Source organism: Bactrocera tryoni, chromosome 1 (genome assembly GCF_016617805.1).
Source record: "Bactrocera tryoni isolate S06 chromosome 1, CSIRO_BtryS06_freeze2, whole genome shotgun sequence".
Taxonomy (NCBI): Eukaryota; Metazoa; Arthropoda; class Insecta; order Diptera; family Tephritidae; genus Bactrocera; species Bactrocera tryoni.
In genome coordinates, this window is record NC_052499.1 from 13227513 (window position 1) to 13249062 (window position 21550).

Consider the following 21550-nt stretch of genomic DNA (forward strand, 5'->3'; position numbering starts at 1 on the left):
TAAATATTTTACAAATTTGCAACCGTGCAATTTAAGTTACATTTATCAATTTAAAGTTTTCCTTTTCGCTAATTATTTTCTGTTTGCATTCAGTGCAACATGCAGTAGCGCGCTCATGACATATTTGCAGTGCCATCAGTTTTTGCCGCTGTTTAGCCTTCACTAGTCACTGGCAACGGTATTAGGTATAAGTTTCTATAGATAAAAAGCCGTATAAACTTTATGATGCTTTTCATTATATTCAATGTGCGTCAACCTTTGGGTGCATTCCCCAACGCGGAAAGTCGAGTGTAGAGTGAGGTTTCGCTGACCTTTTTTGTACAAAAGAAAAGCGTGTAAATAGTTTCCAAATGGGTTACAATTAAAAGTGATTAAAGTTTGCTTTGTTTTATGGCAACAGAATGTGGAAAATTCTATGATTTCTTAAGTGAGTACCGTTGTTGGTTTTAAAAACCATAAACATTATAACAAATATGAAAATTTTAGTATGTAAGAGTAAAATCAATTAAGCTGTTAACTATTTGTTAGATATCAATCTGAAATTTCGCTCATGTCCTTTTTCTTCGTCGGAACTGTCGATATCGGATCGCTATAACATAGAGCTGCCAAACAAACTGAATGATCGGAATCAAGTGCTTGTATGGAAAACTCTTTCATATGACGAGATATCTTCACAAAATTCGGCATGAGTTTTTGTCTAAGGCAGTAATGTATTTTCCAAAGAAATCGTTCAGATCGCGTCACTGTAGCATATAGGTATGTAGCTGCCGTACAAACTGCCCATTAAAGGTTCTTGTAAGTAATCTTTGGTATTTTTGAAGGGTATTAAAGCTTCGCTGCAAGCGAAATTAACATTTTTCTTGTTTTTTCATATTGTAATATTAAATTATCTGACTTAAATCTAATTTTAATCACTTTAACAGCAACTTCCAAGTCGACTCGCATATTACTCATACGCCATGTCCCGCGGAAATGTGATGGCGTTAAAACCTATAAATTTCAATATTATTAAACGTGTATAATGCATTTTAAAAAGTGTTCAAATAACCATTTCTACATTTCGAAAGTTTGCATAATTTTTTTTGATATATTTTTTGTTAGAAAATTTAGAAATATTTTTTTTGAAAATTTAATAAACAATTTTCATTGAAAATTTATGCTATTTTATTGAACGTTTTGCAGCCATCAGCTTTCGCAGCCATTGTGGCGACATAATTTTAGAATACATATATTTTCTGTTTGTATTAGTTATTAAAATTAGCCCAAATAATCAATTCGAAATAAAGAAATAATTTTGCGTTCATATCAACGAAATCAAATCAAGCCTTATTTGCTGCTTTCTTACTCATAAATAAACCCATTTAAGCGGTCGTTGGCTACATGTGGCAAGAAAAGTTTGATTTGTGTACAGCGCAACAACAATACAGTTATGTGCAAAACTTGCGTGCAGTTCGCTGACATTTTATGTTAAATTTTTTTAGCGCGAAACTTTAGGTTCTTTGCACTAATAAATTACTGCAAATTCATTTACAAACCCTAAGGAGTTCATAGTCTCTACACATTCAAATCTTTATCAACTCCATGAACTAGTTTCGCACTACGATAATGGAAAAGGAAACTCTGCGGCTTGTTTATCAAGTTTTTATAGAACTAGTGCAGTTCATATTTGGTCCGTTGTTATTGGTGTATGGAAGTACTTTTAATTTTTTTTTTTCATTTTATTTCTTTTGTGCTTTTTGTTCGCTCTTGAATTTGTTTTATTTGTCAGCAATTAGGGTTGAAAAATTAAAAGATAAAACAAGTAATAAAATGCTATCCTGAAGAGGTATTGGAAATGAGTGTCGTCGATGGCATTTGTGGGAGTTTCAGGTCATTATTTCTTATTGTGTGTATTAGTGTGCAAATAAGTAATAAAATAGTGTTTTTAAGAAGGCATAGCAATTAAAAATTATATACGTTTAGCAGTAAAACTCATACCTCACGTTTCCATCATTTATCTATTACAAACAAATGGTTAAAAAATAAAAACAAAAGCAGAATATTGCTTGTAATATGCATATCCGGTATACTGTCTACTAATTAACATATAATGTTATGCACACTCGTGCAATTACTTATAAATGAGTAAACATTCATTAATTACACTCGCCAAGTATATATTATAACCACTTAATTAATTATTTGTCAAACGTAATTGAATTAAATCGGGTGAAATAAATTGTAAACTAATTAATTGCATATTTTTGCTAATAAAAACATAATTTTTCATGGTGTTTGCACAAATATACATACTAAATATGTCAGCCTTTAGTGCTTAATGGAAGCAAGTTTTATTAACACGCTCCAAATCTGATTAAGCAGTCCAATAAACATAATATTGATGATTCATAATTTTCTCAAATTTGTTATTATTATATTAAGTATTAAAATATATTAAGGAAAGCTTTGAAAAATTCCCTCAAATCAGCTAAATGCTGCATAGCAGACTTTGGCTTTTTATTGTTTTTGGCTGAAATGCTAAATATTTACATATTCTCTCATAGCAACCACCAATTGGGCATTTTAACGGCCTTTTAAATGCGTTTCGAATTTATTACTATAATTAAAAAACAAGTTTATTCGCTGCTATTTTGGGGTATGAGACAGATATCGAATGCTATAAAATGGTTTCTAAAACAAATAATTTTGTTGATCATACGCGGCGTGGTACCTGAGATTATTTATAAATTAATTGTGTCCAAAATAAATATAAAACATGAAGCTTAGCACAGTGACGCTAGGTGAGCTAGAAAACTACTCACTAGACCAGAAGTTACTTTGAAGGGCGTGGCCGGGTTGGGAAAATAAATCTATTTTATCATTTATTATATTGCCTCTAATAGGATTCCAAATTATGGATTGAAAAATTAAAAATAAGTCATTTATCTTAAAACTCGGAAAATTAAAATTTTAATCCTAATACGTTAAATTAATCATGTTAGTCCCAAGAATCTCAAGCTGCCGCAGTAACTATATATTGGGTAGTCGAAAAAGTTTTTTCGTATTTCTAATAAGATTTTAACTATTTTTTTTATATTTATGCTAATATATAAATAAATAAATTTATACCATTTTGGTCGACCATTTTTTGCCATTTTTCCGCTAGAGACATTATACCAGCAGTGCAAAACTTTCATCAGTGTAAATCGGAATTTTGAAATTTCCAGAACGGAAGCGAGCGAACCATTGTTGTGCTATACGAACTGAGACAGCATCGTCTCCGTAAACTTCACAAATTTCATTGGTGGCTTGCGTGGCATTCTTCCCCTTTTTATACAAAAATTTCAATATATAGCGATTTTCTACATTACTTTCAATCATTTTTGAACAGCTGTAACTTTTTTTCAAACTTTCCTTTACTTAACTTTAATTTCCTTTTAGTTAAATGAATCTTAAAACCTCACTTTTCCAACACTATATGGTATGACATAATGTGATTGCTAGCACTGAGGAAAGACAGTGCATAATATTGAAATGCTCCACTATACCGTATTCTATTTTAAAAAGGTTTATACACTTACTTGCTACAATGTGCCGCGCAACAAGGGAACTAACTACTCTATTCACTGGTGCATGCATAAGTTTGCCAACAAAAGCCGCGTGATAACAAACGCGTTGGCTGCTCAACAACGTGACTGCGCTATGCAAGTAAACCTAATAAATACGCAGCAGCTTTTGATGTCATAAGTATTAAATTTAATTTATTTCCTACTTTTCGGTGTGATGCTTTTGAAGAATGTCACACAAAGCGGTTGATCTTGTACTGAAGGGATATATTTGCAATGCATTGAAGTAAAAATAAATGAAACTTTGAAAAATGTATAAGAAACAAGAAATTATAATACTAAATGACTGACACAATTTCATTACTTTGCTTGCTAGCTGAATAATAATGCTTCATTATAGTAACACTAGTCAGGATCGCTCACGGCACACACACATACCCATTACATGCATTTGTTTACAATTGCTTATTGGAAATATATACCGTGAAAATGAAATTTTCGTGATAAATAAAGAGTTTATGAAAATCGCTGATATTCAGAAAAAATATTAAATAATACGCCGCTTTGACGTCAATGAGCAAAATTTTCCATGGCTAATTTGAAAACGATTAATACGTTCATGAAATTGCCTTTTATTAATGGATATAAATCAATTAAGTACAAATTGTTGAATATATGAAATTAACACAGTTACAATTTATTACAATTATTAAACTTAAGCGGTGATGCTTGCATAATTTATAATCTAATTTGTAATAACAAATAAGGAGGGGCTAAGTTCGGGTGCAACTGAACATTTTATGCTCTTCAAATTTGCAGGAATCAAAGCTAAGGGAATATTTTATGGTGTAAAACATGAATCAGAAGTTTGGAATTTAAGCAATTTTATATATGTATGTATGTATATATGTAAGTATATAGCATCATACACTGACCGACATATTCGGCATAAGGTTTGTTAAAAAAACGAAAATCATTATACATATATGTATAGTATATGGGACTAAGGGTAGTATCGACCCGATTTTAACCATTAAATATTGTCATGCCACATATATTAAAAATTTTCACTGGGTTTCATTAAGGTACCATACATACAATCACCAATCAAATGGACTGAAGTCAAAGGGATATTCGAAAAACCTGATATTAGTTATATGGGGGCTAGGCCAAGTTTTCGCTCAATTTTATTTATTTTAGGCAATAATATACATTGTTATGTGTAAAACACGCTTTGTAATTTCCATTGAGATATCTAAAATATTGCACGATATATGCGGTATAAAGTCAGCCGGAAGCTCGAAAACTTTATATTAGGTATATGGACTTTCAGAGAAGTATTGATCCGATTCAACCCATTTTCGATACACAGAGTTACTAATGTCAGGAGAGGATTTTGTCTGAATTTCAAATTTATGTCACATACATCTACCGATATTTTCGTTCAAAAGTCAACTACAGATACAGAGGTCCACATATTCGGTACCTAAGGACTTTAACAGGTTTGCTTGGATCTCGAAAATTTTTGGTCATAAGGTGGCATACTTTAAAAGAATTATTAGTACAAATTTGTAGTCTTTTATATTAATAACAGCCTGATTTGCGCACTGGAAAGTGAAAAAATCAAAGGAATTTAAAACAGTGTTATATGGCATGAAAGCCTTGTTATTGCCCGATTTTGCCAATTTTCGCACCGTGACATATGCATATAAGAAAAATGTCACGTACTAAATTTAGTCGAAATCGGTAGAACGGGTCCCGAGATATATGATTTCACCTAAAAGTGCGCGGTGCCACGCCCAAATTTTACGCAGTGCGAAATTACAGTTCTATATCTTAACTTAGTCTCGCTTAGTTTTCGGTGATACGTACAACCGTTAGGTGAACAAAACTATTATACTGTGGTTGCAAGAGTATAAAAAAAGGTTCTTTACTGAGAGAAGGAGTCTTGGTTAAGTTGAATTGCTGCTGCTAACTCGATATTGAGAAGTAATAAGTATAAATAAATGGTCTCCCTGGAAAATATTTGGTTTCTGTCTTTGCTTTTAATTTTTTGTATGTGACTTCGCTTAATATGTTCAAAAATTAAGGCGAACGACAACCACAAAATTACATGCTGCTTTTTTTATAAACATTGTTTTTGTACATCTATTACTTACTTTAAAAATTTTAAGTAAATTTTTGATATTATTGATGCATTTAAAAACTAGTTTTCTTCTAGTAATTCTATCAAATAGTTTTAGTTGTACTCGTTGTTTTATTTGCTTGCCGATTTCCTATTTCAATGCCGACTAAGCGCTGCTCAAGTTAATAAGCATTTGTAAGGGAAAATTGAGTTACATAAAGCTTGTTAAAGCGAAACTCAATACAATAGAAATGCGATAATTTAATGGCCAGTGCGAAGTACAAATAATATCTGAATAATCATGAAAAAACTGCAAACGCAATACTCGTTTTGAGAAATATGTGTACTTATGGCTTGAAGCCTGTTACATGGTTTTTTTTACATTTGTAGGTACTGTTACTTGTAGATACTGAAACTATGAATATTTTTAATAAAACGTACTGTTACGTAACTGCTTATGCGTGATACATTGTCTTTAGATTACACACTTATATTTTAGAAAAATTCACAAACATTTCAACTTTATTCACGCACATAATTGTTTTCAAATTCTATACTAATTTTACACTATATATAGCCGAGATTTGTTGGCGTTGAATGTCGGCAAAACGAACTTTTTATTAATTTTTTTTCAAATTCATTGCATATTTTTATATTTGCCAGAGTGGACAACGTCACAAGGTTATACATATTTTTGTGTCGCGCTTACTAACATAACATAAATATCATTCGATCTTAGCTTAATTTTTACCAAGATATTCGATCAGGGTGAAAACCCTGGAATTTTGGGCCCGCTGTGCTTTGTACCGCTTCGTACTAATTATTTTGCGTTAAAGTATTCCTCTCCTTGATTATGTCAGTATATTTCATGCATAAATACTAGTTGCTTGTTCGACACTTACAAAATTAGCTCGTCGTTCCATCGAATGTCGAATGTGATATTCGCCGTGGCCAACGCGCAAAGGACAATAAATCTTTCGCAGAACCTTTCTCTCGAAAACTCGTAACTTCGACTCATCAGATGCTGTCACCGTCCATACCTCTGCACCATATAGCAGGACGGGAATAAAGAGTGATTTATAGAGTTTGGTCTTTGTTCGTCGTGAGGACTTTACTTCTCAATTGCCTACTCAGTCCGAAGTTGTACCTATTGGCAAGAGTTATTCTGCGTTGGATTTCGAGGCTGATATTGTTGTTGGTGTTAATGATGGTTCCAAGATAAGCGAAATTATCTACGACTTCGAAGTTATGACTGTCAACAGTGACGTGTGAGCCTAGCGGCGAGACCCATTTGCTTCGCTTCCTTATTCGAAGGATTATCTCGAATTATTTTCTCTAGCAGTAGATTGAAGAAACCTCGTCTTCTCGATCTTAACGGAGCTTTTGGTATTGCCCAACGTCAGTTTGCACAGCTGTATTAGGTTTTCCAAATTCAGACATCGCGGCATAAAGGCAGCTGTCAAAAGCAGCTTTGAAATCAACGAAGATATGGTGTGTGTCGATTCTCTTTTCACGGGTCTTTTCCAAGATTTGTGGTGAATATCTGGTCAGTTGTTAATTCGTCAGGTCTAAAGCCACACTGATAAGATAATCAATTTGTTGACGGTGGACTTTAATCCTTCACACAATACGCTTGATAGAACCTTATATGCGATGTTGAGGAGGCTTATCCCACGATAGATGGCGCAATCATCGGGCATTCTTTCGTCCGGCCCTATTCTACAAAGAAGTTGTCAGTTCTTCGCCGCCATATTTGAATAGCTCTGCCGGTAATTCATCGGCCCAGCCGCTTTGTTGCAATGCAACTTCTGCTCCATCGTCTTCGATTGGGGAATCGAGTGCGTCATCTCCTAATGGTATGCCTTCACTGCCATTCAGCAAGCTTGAGAAGTGTTCCCTTCATAATTTTAGTATACTCTGGGCATCGGTTACACTTTTAGTGGTTTTACAAGAGTATGCTTCTAGTCTCTTACTATTGAAAACCCATTAAAATGTAGCATGATTACAAGTTTGGAGCTTAAGTCTTTCGTTTCAATAGTTTTAAATAATTATTGCAGAGTTGTGCATTCGTTTCATACTCGTTTATAAGTAAGCGACTTGAAAATGTAATATTTTTTTGTGAGAAAATGTAAACTAATTTATGTAATCAATGAGTTTAAATCTCAAATGTTTACTTAATATTTCGGGTCTCGAAACGCAACTACTACTAATAATAAAAATGTATTCTGGAGATGCGGGGCATCGATCCCCGTACCTCTCACATGCTAAGCGAGCGCTCTACCATCTGAGCTACATCCCCGTTATTATAAGCATATTGAACTACTCATTTGTATGCACATTAATTGATTCAAAAGCAATATAACGGCCATTTAACGGTTAACGGACAAATGTTATGTAATGTAAAAAGCAGTTGCTACGCAAAAGTGGTAAGATACTTCTATTATTCACAGTAGTGCCCGATAGTAGTACGGTAACCATCAACTTACAGTGAGAAATTTTCTACCAAAAAGTGATGATTTGCGGAAAGTATTAATTTTTTTTTCCATTTGAAGAAAAGTACCGCAGAGTCGCATCGAATGGTTGTCGAAGCACATGGTTATCATGCTTTAACAGAGGCAACATCGAAAGGTGGTTTCAACGGTTTAGATAAAATGATTTTGATATGAGAAAAGAAGAACGTGGAAGACCACCAAAAAAGTTTGAAGACGCCGAACTGCAAGCAATATTGGATGAAGATGACACTTTGAGTCAAAAGCAAATGGCAACCATGTTAAATGTTGCACAGTTTCAGCCCATTTGAAAGCTGTGGATAGGACCAAAAGTTTGGAAAATGGGTGACACCTAACCTGAATGAAAGACAAATGGAAAACTGAAAAAACACTTGTGAAATTTTGCTTCAAAGACACGAAAGAAAATCAGTTTTGCATCGAATTGCCACTGGCGATGAAAAATGGATTTATTTTTAGAAACTTAAAAATCAAGGATTACTGGAGGAAACCACCCACATCGACTGCAAAAACAGATCGGTTTAGGTAGGAAGACAATGCTCTGTGTTGGGTGACATCAGAAGGGTGTGGTATATCATGAGCTTCTAGAACTTGGTGAAACTGTTAATACTAATCGCTACAGACAACAAATGATCAATTTACACGACAATGCAACTACATACAAATCAAAATCGGTTCAGGGTACAACCAAAGTACTTGCCGGGGCGTTGCTAACCCACCCAATTTATTCACCAGACTTGGTTCCTTCCGATTACTATTTGTTTTGATTGATCGGACACGCTTTGACTGAGCACCACTTTGATTCCTACGCAGAAATCGAAAATTGGGTTTTCTGATTGGTTTGCTTCAAAAGGCGAACATTTCTATTGGCATGGTATCCACAAATTGCCAGAAAGATGGTCAAAATGTGTAAAAAGCAACCGTCAATACTTTGAATACATTATTTTATTGCTTTTCCATTCAAAATGAGTACTTCTTTTTGATTCAAAAAAAAGAAAACACTCATTTCATGCCGGTACTCCTGTTAATTAGAAAGGTTGCTTTTTAACTGCTGACTATTCGTTAGCCGGTTCCACAGTACTTCTAGTCAACATGCAAGCCAAGTCCGAATGTATACATGAACTATAGTTCGAAATGATTAAACGACTGTGCAGACAGTAGTCAAAATAAAATGGTATGTAAGCTTTAGAGTAGATGGCAATATTATCAAAGCTTACCAGTACAATATCTGTAGATTGAATTTAACATACATAAGTATATTGAAACTCTCAAACAATGTTGAAAACAATGTACTGTTACTTTTTGTCTAAAAAATGCTGTTATTTGTCCACACCTACTTTATTAGACACTATTTATACCGCAATTTTTAAGCTCTCGTTGAGCGACTTTGTTTACATGAATGGAGTTGATTGATATGCGTGTCAGCACTTTGAATTACTTCTTGCATTGCTTTTCAATTGCCGTTATATGGCCGTTATTAAGGTTTTGAATTCGAAAACTATTTGTATACTCGCATAAGTGATACAGTTTTGAGTAAAATATAGTATAACGGGGATGTAGCTCAGATGGTAGAGCGCTCGCTTAGCATGTGAGAGGTACGGGGATCGATGCCCCGCATCTCCAACGAATTCCTTTTTGAAAGAATTAAAGTGTATTTAAAATTATATATTACGGGGTTTTCAATAAGAGCGCTACAAAAGTTTTTTAAATAAAACCCAATTTTCGACGGTTTTCCAGCATTAATCGGCCGATACTGCTGCAATTTCACCTTCGAAATTCGTACGAAGTTTATCAATCATCGCTGACTTTTTGGCATAGACCATAGACTTGACGTAGCCCTACAGTAAATAGTCTAAAGGCGTAAAATCGCACGACCGAGGTGGCCAATTGACTGAACCATTTCGTAAGATAATACCTTCAGCAAACTTGGTTTTCAATACATCAATTGTGATATTCGCTGCGTGGCCTGCGGTGCCATGCTGTTGAATCCACATTTTGTCCAAGTCCATATCATCCAATTCGGGGCCGAAATATCCGGTTATCATTGAGCGGTAGCGATTCCCATTAACAGTAGCGCGCCGGTCTTGATAATCACGGAAGAAGTACGGCCCAATGACGCCGCTGGCCATTAAAACGCACCAAACCGTAATTTTTTCGGGATGCAATGGTGAGTCTTGGAGTAGGTGTGGATTGCTACCTGACCAATAACACATACTTTGCTTATCGACGAAGCCATTCAGCATTAAATGAGCCTCATCGCTGAAGATGATTTTTCGATGAAAATCCGGATCATTTTCAATTCACGAACATACGACGATTCTGGTGGTCAAGTGGCTTCAGTTCTTATGTCGATTTGATCTTGTAAGGATGTATGTATGCAAAGATCTTTTCACAAATTCGCCACAACCTTACAAAGATACCCAACGCTTGAGAACGACGTGTGAGAGACTGATTTGGGTCTTCCTCAATTGATGCGCTAGCGGCAGCAATATTTTCGGCACTAAGGGCACTTCTTTGTCTCACTGGCTCGGGAACTTTTTGTACTGTGCCTGTGGATTAAAATTTTCCCACTAGATGCTCAATTGTTGATCTGACAGGAAGATAATGGCGATCATAAATTGGACGTAGCGCTCTTAAAGTTGAGACTACTGACTTCGTTCGAATCGTATATCTTTCCATGATGAAACGCCAAACCTTGCTGAAGAGAAATTTCAAAAGAGCGGGAAAAAACATGGCATCGTTTGCTGTTCCTATCGGCATACTTTTGTGGTGTCTCTATTGAAAAACCCGTTTTTAGATAAAAACTACAGTTGACAGGTAAGTATTTGAGAAACGCATGTTAAAATTATAAAGAGAGTCATACCAAGACACTGGTTAAAAATCTACAGCCTCCAAAATATGCTGACACCAACTCTCAATCTCCCAACAATGCATCGACAGACCAATATGAAGTAATTAAATTGTGTTTGGTAGATTATACATACATGAGAGCGTCCACTCCAATAGCCCTTAAAGCAATATTTAATTCAACCAAGAATTCTGAGCATTAGCACCAACGGCAGTTGAACACCAGCGCGAAGAGAAACAACTCAAGTCAATGATAATTGAGTATTATCCATACTTTTCTTTGAGTGAGGCTGCTGCGAGTATATGTTTACAGTTATTAGGGGTGTTTTGTGTCAAACGAGTGAAGTGACAAAGTGAAATTTATTGAGCGCTTTCGAGCATTGTCAAGAATAATATGGCTTGGTTTTTTGTTGTGTAAGTAAGTCATATATTGTAGGTAAAAAAGAATCATAACAATATTAAAAACAACAATAAAAACAGATCAGCTGGCTTAAAGTGGCGTGAAATTGCCGATGTATTGAGGGCGCTTGGAATGTTTACATTCATTTGCCGGCATGATCGCGCTCCACATATACAAGTCCTACATGCATACATACATATGTATGTGAATATAAACAAAACGTGCACACTTACTTTTTGCTCTACACACACACCTACACATTTGCAGAATCGCAACGGTTTATTTTTACTTCTGCTCATTATTCATTCATCTATTTCCTCTATGCATACATACATACATGTACATGTATGTAAGCTACGTTGCTACGGTGTTGACGCCGTCACTGCCACCCTCACCATTAGCAACAACCGCGAGCAGAGCAACAACCATTGTGTGTACAGGTTTTTGCAGTTGTTGCCGTCGTAGGTACTCGTAGCCACCACAGTAATTGCCACTACTACTGGCTGGTGCTGCTGCCGCTGGCTACTAGTACTTCAGCTAGCCGCATGGTTGGCGCTGTTGAGCGTTTGCGCGGCTGATTGACTAAATGACCGAATGTTTGGAAAATAAAATAAGCGCGACGCGCTCGAATGTCAAGTTTATAAGTGATTGTTGTTCGTTACGGTCACATCGGGCAGCATTACGCGGTGCTATGGTCTAACCAAGAATAACGTAAAGTAGTAGCTTGCGATTCGAAACGGTTGTAACGCGGCAGACCAACGGAACGGCCGTTAGTCATTTGAATGTGGTGACATTTTGATGTTTAGAAACCTGAATTGCCAGATTTTTTGCAATGTAAATAAGTCATTAGTGCCGTGGCGCAGGTGATTCATAAAACAATAAAAATATTTTATTTAATAATTAAAATAAATTATAGAAACATTAAATACATTTTTCAATAAAAAACTAAAATAAATATTAATAAAAATTTTGGTGTAAATAAAAACTAAAATAAATATAAATAAAAATTTGCTGTAAAATTAGAAAAAAATAACAGCCATGCAGCAGTGCAGCAAAAATACAGTTGTGAGCAAATTTTATATATTTTTTTTAAATTATTTTGCTAAAAATTAAAAAAAAATAAATTTGCACTATTTAATTAAAGACTTATGCTATTTAATTGAAGACTTGTAGCAATTTTAAATTGAAAAAAGTTTAAGTTACAAAATATGCATTGGAAATTTTTCTTGAGAGCATACTTATAGTACATATCAAAATCAAATGTAGGCGTACGTATCGTGTAATTTTTGGAAATTTCATTATTTTTTCATTTTATAGCGGTTGTCATATCCGCGCGTATACTAAATTTGGCATAAAATCAAAAGTGTGCAGCGCTGCAAATGCTAGAAAGGCAAACAAAATTTTTTTTTTTTTGAATTTGCATGCGCAGTAAAATCGAACGGTACCGGCGGCAGTAAATATTGAATATTATAAAGTGAATGCAAGCAATTTAAAAATTCTAAAGATGTGAAATGCTATGAATACCTGAGTGCTTAGAAACTAAAAGTAGTAAATATTCAAAAAAAAAAAAAAAAAAATAGTAAAAGGAAAACTTTGGATGTAACACTTGTTTGTATTAGACAAAAATGATAATAATGTGAACAAAAAACTGAAACTGTTGAAAAGAAAAAATATTTTACTCTTATTACTTGGCAAAAATAAAAGAAAAATATATAAGATATAAAAAATAAACTTTACTCTGACCATAATATTCCACATAGGCGCATGTTTAATGGCATAAAAGGCTTTACAAATATCTGTAGCTTGATTTAGATTGATCAGTTTGTATGGCAGTAATATGCTATACTTGTCCGAACTGAACAATTTTTTCGAAGATTATAGTGCTATCTTGGACAATAATCTGTGCCAAATTTCGTGAAGTTATTTTGTCAAACAAAAAAGTTTTCCATACATGAACTCAAGTTTGATTGAGCAGTTTGTATGACAGCTATATGTTATAGTGAGCCGTTATGAACAATTTCTTCGTAGATTATATTATTATTTTAAATAATAATTCGTGCTAAATTTCGTGAAGATATTTGGTCAAATAAAAAAGTTTTCCATACAAGCACCAGAGTTTAATTGAGCAGTTTGTATGGTAGCTATATGCTATAGTTATCCGATATGAAAAAAAATTTCGAAGATTACATTATTGCTTAAAATAATAATCCGTGCCAAATCTCGTGTAGATATCTGTTCAAATAAAAAAGTTTTCCATACAAGCACTTGATTCCGTTCGTACAGTTTGTATGGCAGCTATATGCTATAGTGATGCGAGAGCGGCGAATCCGACAAATAAGCAATTTATTGACGAAAAAAGGACATGTGCAAAATTTCACTGCGATGTCGCATAAATTGAGGGACTAGCTCTCATATATACAGACGGATAGACAAATAGAAATTAGATAAATAGAGACGTTAAGTTACTGCTAATTGATTACGAAAAGTAATTATAGAATATTAATGTTACCAGCTTGTTTAGCATTGAAAATCAGCAAGAGTAAAGTCAAGTTCTTATGAAAGCGAAGCGCGGGCGAAAGGTGCAATTTATTGCAGTGTTTACCCATGAAAAACAAACAACTTGTCTGCCGTTCAACAATCACAAAGACAACAAAAATATTGCCATAATTTTTAATGTCACGAATAATGACAACGAAAATAAATAATATTGACTGATATATATGTATACATATGTATGTATGTATATATGTATGAGTATATATAAATATGAAATGGAGGCCATCAAAAATGTACAAATTAAAATTCGATAATAGTTTATGAGAAAAATGTGAGTAAAATGATATAAAAAACTGAATATACCTACATATATATGTACCTAAAATAGTTAAACTCGAGTTAATTGCTCAATTTGTTGTTTCAACATTAAACACCACTTTCCAGACAGAAAAACCTTTAACTCAACTTAACACTTTTTTTAGTGTTTATGGAAATACAACCCTGTTTTGCATCTAAATTTGCCTGGACTGTTGATATATTGTGGTTTAAGGGTAAAAATTCAAAAGAATCCTTACAATTATGCCAAATTTCATGAAGATATCTCTTCAATTGAAAAAGTTTTCCATACAAACACTTTATTCCGATCGATTAATTTGTATGGCAGCTATATGCTATAGTGGTCCAATATCGGCGATTTCGTTAAATGAGCAGCTTCTTCAGAAGAAAAGAATGTATGTAAAATTTCATATCGATATCTCAAAAACTGAGAGAAAGACAGACAGGCCGACATGGCTAAATCAACTCAGCTCATCGCGCTGATAATTCTTGCATAAAACTTATAGAAGTTCTGGGTGTTACCGAGTAACATGGTCCCTCTAACGTTAACTTTCCAATATAACTGTTATTTCTAGATTCCCAGATATGTACATTTTTTTTCTCTTATGTTTTATACGGAACTCAAATATCTTCCTTTTTAACTCTCATTACAGTTCTCCAAAACCAATGTCGACAAGCCATATCTCAAGCAGCATAGTTCAACTATGTCTAAAAGCCAAAGAGTTAATTATAAATGTTAAGCAAAAAAGTGCGCAATATACATAAGCTCAAGTATTTATAAGTGTAAGTAAATCTAGTTTCAAAAAGTATTTCAAGAAGTGTTATCAAAATAAACTCAAAAATCCAACAACACAAAAAATGATTGGTGACTCTGCGGATAATATTGGCGAACATGCCTGGACGAAATTACTCGACGACAAGGATAGCACAGGCAAAAATACTGTGATTGTGAAATCCACACGCATATCCGAGGAGGATTTTGCAAAATGCCCAACCGACGAGAGCAATCCACTGCCACTCGAACGCCTGAAAGGCAATTGCAGCAATCTGAGCAGTGGCGAGGGTGGTGGTGGCGGCAATGCGAGCACCGATGGCATTGTTGCCGAAACGAAGTCACAGTTAACGCGTAAAGGTTCGCTACTCGGTTCATTCCATAAACAATTAAGACGTTCCCTGAAGGCAGTTAGCGAATCGCCTGGGCCGATTACGAGGTAAGTGAGCTTGATCAGATTTTTTTGTAGGTTAAGTAAGGTGCTTAAAATACTTCGTTGAGACATAATTCTTTCTTAATTCAATTTGTTATTGTTATGATTTTTGTGTTTTGAACACTAAGTGGTTTTTTAATACTTATAATTTTAAAACTCCGTGAATTATATGCCTTTAGCATATTTTCCCTAAGTAAACCCAGTTGCCTATTCATTGCCGCGGTCCAATATCCATTCACTTTTACTTCACTCCAATTCCCCTAACAAAGTTGTAATAGTTCTGACGTTGTTTGTAATGCAAAAATATAATTGCTATTTTTCTTTGAATAATTTTTATTGGCAAAGCGTCGCTGTAACACCTTAATATATATTGTGTTGCATACGAAGAATTAGCAAATAGGAAAAGGCGAAATGAGTGTTAAGCAGAAAGCAGGGAACACGTTTATGACTAATTTGATTTTTTTTGATTTAACAAAGCCAATGTTTACTTAATCGCATCTAATTCTACTTAAGCTATCAATAAATTACAAGGTTTTATACTATACTTACATATACAAAAATGAGTTACAGACATGTCATTATCTGCTTAGTATTTAGCTTGGTTACAAGAAACATTATCTGCTCCGTAGAAATAAAGCCAAGAGTTTATAACAGAGTAGACCACAAAACACATGGGTTGTGTTCCATTTAAAAAACCTAGGATTATGGCGTATCGGACAAACAGCTGACATAATTCAAAGATTAAATCGCAATATAGAGCAGACAGTAATAGCATTTTAGCGAGACAACCACATAGCCAGCAGAGCAGTTTCCAACTGAAGCATAGTGAGCAAAGGCGTGGCGAATCGAACCAGGCTTTACTGAGTCTGTACAGTTCTTTTGTGTTGCTCTAAAGTTTGGCATATATTTGTTATGTATTTATAAGTATTTTTGGCTGTAAACACATAATGTGATTTTAAATAAGAATATACAAAATTAGTCCTTAAGTTAGCAAAAGATAGTCCTTGAGTTTTTTAAGATTTTTTTTACTAGTGAGGAATTGAAAGAGCCAAGATTTTGACCATCATGTATATACTGCCATCTGGATTGAGGAAGTATATATAAGTATATGGCCAGCCAGGGAGTCATGCTGAGTACTCACTAATACATCTGTAGGCTTTCTTCCCGATATAATATAGTAGCTGTCTTCGATTCACCATTTTTCTGTTTGTTTGCCAAAAGAATTATACAAAAAAGCAACAACAAATTTGTAGAGTTGAATTCGTACAAGAGAGTAGGCGGATACTTCATTATAGTTGTAAAGCTGCTATCTTCTATTCCTTAAAGTTTTCTTTAACATATTTTGCATCGGTTGTACTAGTAAATGGTTGAAATGACATATGAAAAATTTCTTTTTTGATACATTTTTGAAACATAACACTTAAGGGGCTACATGGATTTACGGCTTTCAAAAAATCGATTTTTTATTACCTGATTAAATTCTCAACACCCCTAGAATATTGAAATAAATTTTCAAGTTGATCCGAGTAATAGTTTCGGATATACAGTCTTGAGAACTTGAGCGCTCGAGGCTAGCTAGGTTAAAGGCGCCGTCTTTAAACACGTTTTTCTTCTTTTTGAAGTCGGTTGGTAAGATTTCTCGAGAACTACTAAACTGATCTTCACGAAATTTTACACAGGTCTTTGAGATACAATTCTTAAAGACTTGGATGAAGGATTTTTTTCGGTTAGAACTATTTGAAAAAAATGTCGCGAAATTTTCACTGAAATTTTAATTTTTTTGTAAAAATGTCAGCCGTAAATCCAATTTTCAGTTGTTTTCCTTCCTCCATGTTCTAAGTTAAGGTTTTAACTAAAACATGTAGATGATTTAGATGATCTTGTAGGGAGTTATTCTGTTAGCGCGGGCGCATCTTTTTTCCGAGGAGTCACGGAAAATGGCGTCGTAAAGGTTAAAATATTATTTTCCGAAATTTTTTTATTAATAGTATATGTTTGTAACAATAAAAAGTCCAATAAAATATTTAATTTTTTATATGAGAAAGAAATTTTTGAGAAAAGGCTGTTTTTTACCCGAGAAAACCCATGTAACCCCTTCAAATAAATTATATTAGCTTATAGAAAAGAAAAATAAAGTATTACTGCAAGGTTTTTTAAAGCGAAAAAAAGAATTTCTCCACAAAGAAAGATTCACAACAATGTACATGCGCCAGAAGACATGTTAGCGCAGGGTTGCATCAGAAATGCTGGCTGTTTGCTTGAACATCTGGTATAGTTTGCTCGAATCGCTGAATACTGACGCTTGGCGAATCGAAGGCAACTTTTATAGTGCACTGCTAGTCGACACTAAGCTACCCGCTTTCTTTTTAAAAAATGAACAGTGTGAAAACACTACTTAATAAGTTCAAAAAAACAAAGAGTGTTTCAATTCTCGACTAATGATGCATTTTGATAAATAGGCTTAACTGTTTAACTGTCTCCAATGTTCTGTCCTCCAATGAAAGATACCGGAAGCAATATACGACGGCTCATTTGTTCGGAAAATGGGTATTTTTTGATAAAGTTGGAAGGACGAAAAGTTCAATTTTTTGTATAATAATAATTAATTTTTTTCTCCAAGATTTTGAAGTTTAATTTTTGCTTCTAATGAAGAGTCATAATACATAGTAAATAATTTTTGCTTTTAACTTTGCAATTAATTCAACTCCGAAAAAATAAATAAACGTAAGGCTTGTTAAAGTTGCGAGGTCAAAAATTTATGAGAAGTTCCGAGTATGCTAATCTTTTAAAAAAAGAAGAAAAAGGGTCTTCATTAAGTCATAAAATTGACTAACATGTTACAAAATTCAAATGAGTATATGAAACTGGTGTACAAACGATGACCATCCCTAACCTCAATCGCATTATCATCATAACAAAATGTTATTTCTTAGTAATGCACAACGGTATACTAATTCAAGTAGTTCAAAAACATTTAAGTGTACTTATATACAGATGGTATATTTCAATAAATTGCACTAGGCTGGACTTCCCGTGTGAAGGCGAATTTCCGCGCCAACTTTTGGATATAATCTGAGCTAAATACGAGACATTCCGATATAAATAATTGAATTAAAGAACATTTAATTTAATTTATTACCCACAGCCTGCTGAGATGAGCTTTGAATGCGAGGCCGCTTGAGTGTGTGATTTACACACATACATACATGTATAAATACTTGTGCTAAGTACTAGAGAATTAAGATGTTATTACTGCGATTTGTAGTATGTAAAGTTGATCACAAAAGCTCAACAATAACGATTGTTGTTGTATAGGCATTAAAAGCGATACTGTCGCTATAATATGCCACAATAATAACAATTAAGAAAGCAACAAAAAATACAATAGAGGCAAGCTGACACAAAAGTGGCAAAAATAACAATCATACTCATAACAATCACAGGCAATTAGAGCGCAGATTAAAATCCACCAGCTTGCGTGGGCGGTAAGTGAGTGAGAGGGGGTGTACAGAAAATATGCGGCGGTGAGGTAGGCAATTTGAAGCGAACTAAGCTTTTCCAATGATTCAATTAGATTTTAGGCATACCTAAACACACACACATTTTTGGGAAATGGGATAAACTATAACACTAACTACATACATATATGTTATATATATAAATATTCAAACCTCATCATAGACAAATATACGCACTAAAACTGTAAATAGCCGCGGTTAAGTTTTAATAAAGAAAAACGCGTGCTTTGCTTGAGCGGAGCTTATCTCAGATACAAGCATGTACTTATATATAACTCTAGATATATAACAATACATATTTAACTACATATATGTATATGTTTATTTATAAAAATGTGTATGTATTTTTATATACAAATATATATACTAAATGGCCTGAATAATTCACACCGCGTCGGTAGATTGTGAATGAATGAGCTCACAATTAATATGGCGTGTGGAAAAAAGTACGCTTCTCGCTTGCCAGTTTTGTAAATTTTTCGCTGAGCTGTTATCATTGTAAAGCTTACTTTAATTGAGGTCTACGACAGCGGAAGTCGTAAGTGTTGTACTTTAAAAGCGGCCGGCTTTTATGATTTTCAGCGAAGTAAGTTACAGTATGGTTGATGTGCCAAGTCTGGGGCTTTTTACAAAAAATCAGTTTGCTTTACAATCTTCTTTGCCATACTATATCAAAACTCATTGACAGGAAGTCAGAAGCAAGGAGAAATTTTGAAATGGTTTATGGGATTTTTTACGAAATTGTGGATAGTGACACAGTGTAGGCGCAATTTTCAAAATACACCGATTTTTCGGGCGAAGTTGTTTGGGGCAACAGCTACTTTTTCAAAGCTCTTTGGATGAAGTTCTTGTTATTGCACTTCAATATTGGAGACCAAATTTAGCTATCCTTGTATTCTACACATTCTACTTCCATTTATTTAGCTTATTGCTGAAGTATTTATTTAACTGAAATAATTTGCATAAAATATGCTAGATAAATTAGAACTCTGGCGCAAACGAACAATTCAATAGGTGTTTTTTGCCTCCGGTACATTTGCTTCTCCGAATTCACTACCCATTAGAGCACTAGAACTTTTCAAAGTATTCAAGTTAAACATTGTTAGACCAAAGCGTAGTGTAATTTGTCATTTACTAGTAACTGTTTTTGTAATATGCAGATATAAATCAAATGTCATGATGAATTGACAAAGGTGTATAGCATAAGTATGCAAAAATACCAAATATGTATGTATGCACACATGTATTTATATATTTCTATATGCTTATATACATATACACATAAGTACATACATAAGTAAGCGATTGACTAAATATCGTCTCGCTTAAGAGCAGAACACGTGCGAGATAAGTGATAGATGGAATAACGTTTGGATGTACTGAAGATTTACAAATACAAGTATCTATAGTACATACAACTACAACATATTGTAAAAATAGTTCATTAATCAAGTTTTTTTTTTAACTACGGCACGTGATGTAATGTGAGTTAATACTTAATTAAAGAACTCTTCTACATGTATTTTGAAAAAATCTGACAGCCCAAGGTTATTTAGAGAATAGCTGAATACGGTAGGCTTATGAAACGGGAATCCCACTATGATGTCTCGCACAAGAACGCATAATGATCACCGAGGTTTTGTATTTTGTATTTTTTATTTATTTATTTTTTTTTTTGAATTTAATAATGGAGTCATGCGTAGAAGTTCACGCAAGTGAGGAAAGTTGTCTGAGTGCCATTTATTTGGGAGTGGCCAGAAATAATACTTTTACATATGGCTCAAGCAGTTCACGATTTTCGGCCTTAGCCGGAGTATCCTCTGGATAGCCAAAGAACATCCGTTTAAAGGCTAGCTAAAGTGATAAAGCGAAACTCCGCAGGGTTGTGCGCGGGGTTTGGAACTCGCCACGTAAAAAAAGCACCCAATAACAATCAGCCACGGATGAGAGACCCACCTTTTGATAACGACTATGGCAAACGCATTCAGGATTATGATTTGAGGCCATGCACCTGGAATGTCCGGTTTCTTAACTGGGAAGGTGCCGCTGCCCAGCTGGTGTATGTTTAGAGTAAAGGCTGACAAGGACTGAAACGACTAGATTTGTATGGCATTTACGACAGTGGCCATATAAAAGATCGCAAATTTGGTGAGGGATTCGTGATGAGAGAGAGTCTCCGTCGCCGAGTCTTGGTATTCATACCGGTGTATAAACGCCTAGCCATAATCCGCAACAAAGCGAAGTTCTTCAATATAACGCTGATTTGCGCCCACGCCCCGACGGCAGAGAAGGACGATATGACCAAAGATGTCTTTTATGAACCTATGAGAGCTGCCCCCGTTATAATGTAAAAATCGTGCTTGGCGACTTTAACGCCAGGGTGGGCAAGAAAGGTATCTTTGAGACAACGGTTGGTAAATTCAGCCTCTATAATGAAACATCCACAAATGGGTTGAGGCTGATCGACTTCGCCGGGGACCGAAATATGGTTGCCTGTAGTATTAAATTCCACCATATGAAAAATAATCAAGCTACCTCGTTGTCTCTGGATCGAAAAGCCACCAGATCGTT

At 34.5% G+C, this 21550-nt stretch overlaps 1 protein-coding gene and 2 non-coding genes across 5 annotated transcripts in view; 2 read left to right on the forward strand and 1 right to left on the reverse strand.

Moving 5' to 3' along the window:
* Positions 1–211: 211 nt before the first annotated feature.
* The window catches only part of LOC120782202 (G protein-activated inward rectifier potassium channel 3), a 90067-nt gene continuing 68728 nt past the window's right edge, over positions 212–21550 (forward strand). Inside the window, exons 1-2 of one of the 3 annotated variants that reach the window (XM_040114352.1) lie at positions 212–427; positions 14910–15467. In XM_040114352.1, coding sequence (XP_039970286.1) covers positions 15115–15467 — 353 coding nt within the window. In that variant the 5' untranslated portion in view covers positions 212–427; positions 14910–15114. Of the gene's footprint in view, positions 428–12022; positions 12288–13755; positions 14252–14909; positions 15468–21550 lie in introns of those variants that run through there. The other 2 variants (XM_040114350.1, XM_040114351.1) reach the window with 2 other exon arrangements.
* On the reverse strand, positions 7897–7969 carry Trnaa-agc. The gene has a single exon. It is a non-coding gene; the product is annotated as a tRNA-Ala (tRNA).
* On the forward strand, positions 9728–9800 carry Trnaa-agc. The gene has a single exon. It is a non-coding gene; the product is annotated as a tRNA-Ala (tRNA).